The sequence below is a fragment of the Chrysemys picta genome, chromosome 19, assembly GCF_011386835.1.
Source record: "Chrysemys picta bellii isolate R12L10 chromosome 19, ASM1138683v2, whole genome shotgun sequence".
Lineage (NCBI taxonomy): Eukaryota > Metazoa > Chordata > Testudines > Emydidae > Chrysemys > Chrysemys picta.
Genome location: NC_088809.1, coordinates 21,610,716 through 21,620,053, shown reverse-complemented (window position 1 = coordinate 21,620,053; position 9,338 = coordinate 21,610,716). Strand labels below are relative to the sequence as shown.

General features: G+C 55.9%; 1 protein-coding gene across 1 annotated transcript; it reads right to left on the bottom strand.

Annotated features, from left to right (window-relative positions):
• On the bottom strand, positions 1-8,634 carry LOC135976578 (C-C motif chemokine 4-like). The gene is made up of 3 exons (XM_065573121.1): positions 7,988-8,634; positions 3,216-3,330; positions 1-545 (listed from the first exon to the last, which is right to left on the bottom strand). The coding sequence occupies exons 1-3, from the start codon at positions 8,058-8,060 to the stop codon at positions 452-454; spliced, it is 282 nt and encodes a 93-aa protein (XP_065429193.1). The 5' UTR covers positions 8,061-8,634; the 3' UTR covers positions 1-451.
• Between the last annotated feature and the right edge of the window lie 704 nt (positions 8,635-9,338).

Here is a 9,338-nt window from a genome sequence, read left to right as displayed (position 1 = left end):
CTCAGGCAGTCGGGATTTTTATTGATGCTAACAAGCAAATCAGGCGATCACAGCGGGCGGGGACATCTCAGCAGAGGGGGCTTTGTAGCTGAAACCTCAGGAAGGTCGCTCCGCGGAGGGGTAAAGAGAAGCAGTGGAAACCCCTTGAGTGAAGAACATTTTGCTCCTAGAGGTTGCTACTAGATGAATTCCATCATGGGACTGACATCTGGGACAACAGCCCCCTCCCCGTTTCAGGGCCCCTGTCCCTCCGTTCTCTCAAGGGACCATGTCAGAATAACCACAGCTTTTAACCAGCATTCAGCACAGGTGATTATATAATTGCAGATGCGAGACAGGAACATGCTTGCTAGATGAAGCTTAACACGGATTCCCTTGTGCCACGAGACACGTGCACAGCAAGCGAGCTGCGCCTGTGGCCGGGAGCTCCTGGCTCATCTCCCAGTGGCCCTCAGGCTTTATTATGGCTGAGAAATTTCTGGTATTCTTTCACCCAGGACTTGTCAGGCTTGGCACAGATCTCCTGGCCTTCTTTCATTTTGAATCTACGAAGGAAAACAGTGAATCAGCCAGGAGACGGCAATGGTGGGGTGAGGGTACGAAACCCAGGGGTGAAACTCTGGCCAAAGTGCCCCCCAAAGCAGGATGTGGGTGCAATGGGCCAGCACTGGTCTCCTGTTCGGGGGATCCCAGACAGCCCAGCCGGAGAACAGAACTGTGATGGCCCAGCCAGATTACAGGTCAGTGACAGGGACATGAGTGCAAGCTGTTAACTCCTTCCTGCCCTGGCAGTCTGTCCCCCCTTCCCCAACTCCCTATTCCACCCCATGATTAAAATATGACCGTGTAGATCACTGTTGCTACAACTGTTCTATAATTGCAACAAATCGGATATGAAGGTGTCGATGGAAAAGTTACGATTCGCTAAATATGATTATCCCGGTTTGTATGCATGTATCATGTTTGTAGCTGAAGTTATGAATATTGACTATGTACCAGTATTTCAAATGTGTTTGCTCCTGGGGTAACTCCCACAAGGTAATTTACATCCAGTCTGGTCAGCACATTGTGAATGGACCATTCAAGTAGATGGCCCTTTAATGAACACAATGGGCCACAGAAGAAGGTTATTCCCGCCGGATGGGCCTTCCCGTGGACATTTTAGCCATCGAAGCATGCAAGGGCATGTGACTCTAGACTCCATCTTGTGCCTATACTTTCCCACAGTCTAAGACTGAGAGCTGCCCCTCCCCATGGGAGAAGGTATACAAACCTTTGGGAGCATCTCCATTTTCCCTCTTTCCTGCTCCGATCTCTGGACTATGGACTGACACTAAAAGGAGCGTTCCAATGAGGATCATTTGGAAGTTACTAGAGACTGAACAAGCCAGCAGTGTGACATCACTGCTACAAACCCGATACAAGAACTCTGCAACGTTTGAATGTATTTCATTCCTTTCACCATTTTAACTCTCACCTCGTTCTTTTCTCTTATAAATAAACCTTTAGATATTAGATACTAAAGGATTGGCAACTGCATGATTATTGGGTAAAATCTGAGTTATACACCTCTACCCCGATATAACGTGACCCGATATAACACGAATTCGGCTATAACGCAGTAAAGCAGTGCTCCGGGAGGGCGGGGCTGCGCACTCCGGCGGATCAAAGCAAGTTCGATATAATGCGGTTTCACCTATAATGCGGTAAGATTTTTTGGCTCCCGAGGACAGCGTTCTATCGGGGTAGAGGTGTATATTGGCCTGGGTGTGTGGTTGATCTCTTGGGATTAAAAGAAGCCTTTGGTTGATGAAACTGGTTTTAAATAATCCCTCATCATTAAGTATCAGGGCGTAGCCGTGTTAGTCTGTATCCACAAAACCAACGAGGAGTCCGGTGGCACTTTGGCCTTGAAGAGGGACTGGGCTCACTACAAAAGCAATTTTCCCTCTCTTGGTATGGACACCTCCTCATCGATTATTGGGAGTGGACCACATCCACCCTGATTGAGTTGGCCCTGTCAGCACTGGTTCTCCACTTGTGAGGTAACTCCCTTCTCTTCATGTGTCAGTATATAATGCCTGCATCTGTAACTTTCACTCCATGCAGCTGAAGAAGTGGGGTTTTACCCATGAAAGCTTACGCCCAAATAAATCTGTTAGTCTTTAAGGTGCCACCGGACTCCTTATCATTAAGTCTAGTGTCTGGGTGGTGAGATAAGGGCTGGGCTACCTAAGGAGGCTGCGTTTCTGACTTCTTGTTAACCAGTGTGGGAAGACGAACGTTTACTTTTGTTACTGGTTTGGTAGATCTTATGGCAGAATAACCACCAATTTGGGATGGGTCTGCCCCGTGTCTCAGCCGTTTGTCCTGAATCTGGTATTCTCAGCTGTGACCCACTGAGGCACAGTGCCAGCCTCTTTCACTCCTTTTCTACGCCAGGACTCACCCTGAGTCCTGACAAGGTGCTGAGCCCTCCTGGCGAGCGGGACGGCCCTTCCAGCTAGAGAGAGTTCTGCTTGTAACGTCACACGGGGGCTGGCTGGCTCGTTCCCTCTGTGCCGATGGACACAGGGTCTACGTTCCATGAGAGTTACCAGCGCCGGTTGTTTACCCTCCCGCCTTTATCCAGCGCGGCTGGTGGCCATGGAAAAGACGCTATCAGAGCTAAGGATGGCATGTGCGCTGGGGCCCGTGGTGCCAAACAAGCAGAGGCCTTTTCCACATATTGATGGTGCCCACTTGGATTTCCTGATCAAAGGTTTAACGGTGACCAACCCAAAGGAAGCAGATCCCTGGGACCCAGAGATAATCAGCTGGATTCTTGCCATCTCTCTGGAGCCTTTCTCCCAGAGGCCAATCCCCACTGGCTCCAGGAAAGGCCAGACTCGATGTGAAAATAAACCGGTGCTGCTGAGACATCCTGGGGTGCCCGGAGACACGGCACCACTTAATCCAGACGCGCTTTAGGGTCCTTCCTGCACCGGGAGGCCCCAGGGAGCAGCAGGAAAGGCTGGGGACGTTTGGCTACAGGGAGTCCCAGCATCTGGAAAGCCGGCTCTGATGCTAGTTCATGGTATCTATCCTCTCCCCTGTCACCTCCCTTTGTTGTTACCTGGTCCCTGGCTATCTAATCCCCTCCTCCTGCCCCTGCCTCAGTCCCCTGCCCACCCCCCGCCCTTGTTCCCAGGGGCACTGTCCTGGAGGATACTCACATCACGCCTGGCTGCGGGCACGCTGGGCTGGTGTTGTAACAGCTGACTGTGTTGTCTCTCTTGAGCTTCGTTGTCTGGAATTTGAAGCAGCACTTGTCCGGCACAGCAGAGCCTCCTAACAGAACAGGAAAGCTTCATGGATGAGGGTGACCCCAGCTAGATGGGACCCCCCCCTCCCCTCTCTGGGACCCTTCCCCAAACCTAGGGCAGAGGGGGAGAGCTGGACTGGGTCAGCCCTAGAGCAGGTGGCCCCGCAGCCTCCCCACCCCCGCCTGGGCCTTTATACATAGCACACACTTGGGACCCCCCCACACACACTGCGCACCAGGGTAAGGGCCTGGCCCAGTCCTGCCCTTTCAGAGCATTGCACTACAGGATGTCACCAGGACTCCATATCCTCTTCCAATCGTTTGATCCCTGTGGGCCCGGCCAGGCCATCCTCACTCATGTGAGCAGCTAATGGAGCTCATGGAGGTTGCCTAGGGGAATCCTGAGGAAGCGGGGCCCAGATGGTGGCAGTATCTCACTAATAAGTTCTGGTGTCTTTGCCCAGCCTGACTCTGCTCTCACTGATCCGGGTGTGAATCCAGAGTCACTCCAGTAAGCTCAGTGGATTTTGGTGTGAAGCAAGAGTTACTGCAGGTAGCTCAGTGGATTCACACTGGGGTAAGTGCTGGCCATAGGCGTGCGCACGGGGTGTACCAGGTGTGCTTAGGCACACCCTAATGCCCACTCAGAAGCGGCCGGCACCGCACCACATCCCTCGGGCACGTGGGGGGGGGAGGTTGTTCTAGGCACCGCCTCCACAGCTCCCATTGGCCGGGAATGAGGAACCGCGGCCAATGGGAGCTTCGGGGGAGGTACCTGGAGGTGTGGCAAGGGCAGTGTGCAGAGCCCTGTGCCGCCCCCCCACTCCTCCGGGGCTGCGCAGGGACATGCTGAGCGGCGCGTCGTGGGGCCAGGGCAGGCAGGCAGGGAGCGTGCCGCTGCGGGTAAGCGGCGCCGGGCCGGAGCCTGAACCCCTCCTCCCCCACACTGCCTGCACCCTGTTGAGCCGGGCTCCCCTTCCCCAGGGCCTGGCCCGGCTGCTTTAACAGCCCCATGTGCTCGCTGGCAGCCTCCCACCCGGCAGCACCAACACAGCCGCTTAAGGTGGCCCGTGGGGCTCGCGGGGGCGCTGCCGCAGCCTCCCCCCAAGGCAGCTGCCCCCTCTAGCACCTGGGGTCCCAAACCCGCCTGCGGCTCCCAGCACTGTCCGTGGGCCCAGCCCACCTTAAGTGGGGCCCAGGAGCCAGAGGGCCCGGAGCAGGGGGCGAGCCTGGCCCACAAGCCCCCCCGGAGCCTGGCTGCAAACTCAGCTCCCCAGTGCTGTTCGGGGGCCCGGCACCCTCGGCCTTGAGTCCAGCTCCGGGAGCAGCCCGGCCCCACTGCAATCCACCCTGACTGCCTCTGCCCGGCCTGGCCCCAAGCGCCCACCTCGGCCCCCTCTGCCCAGCCCCCGAGCCTGCCTGGCGGGACGGGGGAGCCCAAATCCCCAGCCTGGTGCCCGCCTGCAAACAGCCTACCCTCCTGCACCCCGACCCCCTGCCCTGAGCCCCCTGCCTGCACCTCTCACCCAAACCCTGTGCCCTGAGCCCCTTCCTGCCCCCTGCTCCCCAACCCTCTTCCCTGAGCCCCCTGCCACACCCTGCACCCATCCTGCACCCCAACCCCCTTCCCTGAGCCCCCTCATACGCCCCGCACCCCTCCTCTGCCCCAATCCCTTGCCCTGAGCCCCTTCCTGCACACCACACCCCCTCCCACACTCCGCACTCCCTCCCACACCCCAACCTTTATGAAGATCGCCTTTAAAAAAAAAAAATTCCCTGGGTGCACACCCTAATGAAACGTGCTGCGCGCGCCTATGGTGCTGGCACAATCTGGCCCACGGTTTGTGAAGCCATTGTATGTGCAATGCCAGCTGGCGGTAGCAAGGCTCTGTCTGGGTTAGGCTGGAAGGGTTTGCTGCTGCCCTTGCTCCTGCTGCGGGGAATCAGGAGTGACCCCCCCGGACGCATCAGAGTGACATCAGCGTACGTGAGAGTGAGATCCGGCCCAATAGGCACACAGGCAAACTCCTCCCGGTGCCAGTGCTAGGGGCACAGGGCCTGAGTGGAGCTGGCTTGGGTCTGCCTCATGCCAGGCCTGAAGGGCAGGTGCAGACTAGGGCAGCCAATTTGCATAGCCTGCAAATAGGCCCCAGGGGCTTGTGGCAAGAAATTGACCCAGTCACTTCTCCTTCTATCTTCATAGAATATCAGGGTTGGAAAGGACGTCAGGAGGTCATCTAGTCCAACCCCCTGCTCAAAGTAGGACCAACCCCAACTAAATCATCCCAGCCAGGGCTTTGTCAAGCCTGACCTTAAAAACCTCTTAAGGATGGAGATTCCACCACCTCCCTAGGGAACCCATTCCAGTGCTTCACCAGCCTCCTAGTGAAATAGTGTTTCCTAATATCCAACCTAGACCTCCCCCACTGCAACTTGAGACCATTGCTCCTTGTTCTGTCATCTGCCACCACTGAGAACAGTCTAGATCCATCTTTTTGAACCCCCTTTCAGGTAGTTGAAAGCAGCTATCAATTCCCCCCTCACTTTTCTCTTCTGCAGACTAAATAACCCCAGTTCCCTCAGCCTCTCCTCATAAATCATGTGCTCCAGACCCCTAATCATTTCTGCTGCCCTCCGCTGGAATCTTTCCAATTTTTCCACATCCTTCTTGTAGTTTGGGGCCCAAAACTGGACACAGTACTCCAGATGAGGCCTCACCAATGTCGAATAGAGGGGAACGATCTCGTCCCTCGATCTGCTGGCAATGCCCCTACTTATACAGCCCAAAATGCCATTAGCCTTCTTGGCAACAAGAGCACACTGTTGACTCATATCCAGCTTCTCATCCACTGTGACCCCTAGGTCCTTTTCTGCAGAACTGCTGCCTAGCCACTCGGTTCATAGTCTGTAGCAGTGAATGGGATTCTTCTGTCCTAAGTGCAGAACTCTGCATTTGTCCTTGTTGAACCTCATCAGATTGCTTTTGGCCCAATCCTCTAATTTGTCTAGGTCCTTCTGTATCCTATCCCTACCCTCCTATCCCTACCCTACCACTCCTCCCAGTTTAGTGTCATCTGCAACCTTGCTGAGGGTGCAATCCACACCATCCTGCAGATCATTAATGAAGATATTGAACAAAACCTGCCCCAGGACCAACCCTTGGGGCACTCCGCTTGATACCGGCTACCAAATAGACATGGAGCCATTGATCACTACCCGTTGAGCCCGACGATCTAGCCAGCTTTCTATCCACCTTATAGTCCATTCATCCAGCCCATACTTCTTTAACTTGCTGGCAAGAAAACTGTGGGAAACCGTATCAAAAGCTTTGCTAAAGTCAAAGAATAACACATCCACTGATTTCCCCTCATCCACAGAGCCAGTTATCTCATCATAGAAGGAAATTAGGTTAATCAGGCATGACTTGCCCTGGGTGAATCCATGCTGACTGTTCCTGATCACTTTCCTCTCCTCTAAGTGCTCCAGAATTGATTCCTTGAGGACCTGCTCCATGATTTTTCCAGGGACTGAGGTGAGGCTGACTGGCCTGTAGTTCCCCAGATTCTCCTCCTTCCCGTTTTTAAAGATGGGCACTACATTAGCCTTTTTCCAGTCATCTGGGACCTCCCCCGATTGCCATGAGTTTTCAAAGATAATGGCCAATGGCTCTGCAATCACATCCGCCAACTCCTTTAGCACCCGCGGATGCAGCGCATCCAGCCCCATAGACTTGTTCTTGTCCAGCTTTTCTAAATAGTCCTGAACCACTTCTTTCTCCACAGAAGGCAGGTCACCTCCACCCCCACGGGTCCAGCCCTGAAGTATCCCCATCCACCTCTGCACAGGTCCTATTCCTCAGAGGACATTATGGCTGCCCCGTGATGCTAGGAGCAGTACAGCACCTATGGATCTCGCCCACAGTATCATTCCCACAGTCAGGCTGTGCCATAGGTGCCCTTCAGAGAGCACTGCGCCAACGGCAACCTGCATGGAACCCGGAGGGAGGAGCACAGGCCCAGGAGGGAAGCGTTTGGAGGAGACACCAGGAGCTCAGTCTGTGTGCCTATGGCTGGAATGCCGGCTGCACTTGCAGCAGGTCCGTAAATAGGGCTCGTAATAAAGAGCCAGTTTAGTTTTACAAGCGTGGAATTCTCTCATGCTGTTCCCCAGCACGCGGTGCGTGAAACAGCGCCACAGCATCTGGGGATAGTCCCATATTTCTAGCAGTAGATCCTCAAGAGCATTTAAAACCCACCAGGCCTGATTCTCCCCTGTTGTAACTGACCCCCAGGTAGAACGCAGGTGTAGAATGCCACCAGAATAACATGGTCACTGTTTGCCCTGGTTGCAGAGATGGGATGCCACCCAAGGTGCCCAGCAGCAGGAAGCCAGGGCCATATTCATTATGTCACCGCGATACAGGGACCACCGCTTGAGTCTGATTGGCTGCTCACTACACCGGCGTCACGCCCGGGCAGCTCCATTGGAGTCACCCCGGCTAGACACCCAAGTGAGAGCAGGCCCAGGCCCTACGTCTGTTGTCTCTCGGTGCGGTCTGCCCTCCGCACCCCAGCCATGCCCTGGCACCTCTCCCCATCTGCCCCTGCACTGAGATCCCGGGGTGCTCCCTGACCCAGCTCCCGTCTCCCCAGGGAGGCGGCGGCAGGAGGCACCCGTACTCACTCTGAGCCAGGTTCTGGCAGCAGAACGAAGCCAGCAGGAGAAACGCGCAGACAAGCCCGGCTGCCTTTGCCATGGTGAGACGGAGGAGGGTCCTGCTGGGGCCGGTGAACAGGAGTCGGATGCAACGGAGCCTTCAGGCTGGATCTGCCTCCCCGGGCTGCTTTTATCGGGCTGTCTGCCCGAGGATGACACTTGGCTTCAGGAAGCAGAGGAGGGGGGAACCCAGCAAATTTCCACGGTTTGGCCAAGCTCCCGGAGAGCCGGGCATGGGAGGAATTATTCTTGTGCCAAAAGGGGATGGGGATTTACCTGACACCTGCAATTGTCGTCAGTCACCTAGGACATGCAGCGGGTGGGCGTGCCACCCCCGGAGTCAGTGCACCACAGCTCAATATAGCTCCGGGGGAAGGTGACAGAGAGACGTCTAGCGCCCGGGGTCCAGAGTGGGAGGGGAGTGAGTCCTGCCTGGCAGCTGTGTGCTCCAATGGCCAAGGAGGAGGAGTCCGGCGCCCTGCGTGCTGCTCCTGGCTCTGCCGCTAACCTGTTGTGCCACCGTGGGCGAGCTGCTTCCTCTCCCGCCCCTTCTCTGTCTGGTTTCTGTCTGTGACGGATCTGCCCAGCAGGGGCCTACCGCTCGCAGCAGCCTCCTTCCCACTGCACGGGGCCTTCCCCAGCCCAGATAGGGGGAAAGGTCCTGAGCCGGAGGGTGGGAGAGGGGGGTGCAGAGAAGCCGAGAAGGGACTGTGGGCAGAGCCGCATGGGGACAGGCTGGGAGTGCCAGGTGAGACAGCTGGGGGCAGGGCCGTGTGAGGTGTGGACGGGAGCAGCGGTGGCTGGGCTGGAGCGGGCCCGCTGAGAACGAGGCCCAAAGAGCTCTGGCTCTAGTCTGCACACGCCAGGGGCCCAAACAGGAACCGCTGTTGCTCACGCTGAACTGTGAATGGTTAAGTCTCTGTGCCTCTGCGCACCCTTCCCTTGCCTACCAGTCTAGTAACTACATCTCTACCCCAATATAACGCGAATTCGGATATAACGCGGTAAAGCAGTGCTCCGGGGGGACGGGGCTGCGCACTCCGGCGGATCAAAGCAAGTTCAATATAACGCGGTAAGATTTTTTGGCTCCCAAGGACAGCGTTATATCGGGGTAGAGATGTACCTTCCCCAGAGCCAGGTGTTTGCGTGGTTACCGGGACCCACCAGGGCTAATGCCTACAAGGCCCAGCTGCAGAAGCAGTGATAGTGCTTGCCTCTGAAACACGGCACACCGGGCACGTTACAGGCGCCCTAGGGGCTTGAGATACAGAATAACCCCAATAATCGCACTTAGACTGTGATCTCCTAAGGGCGGGGT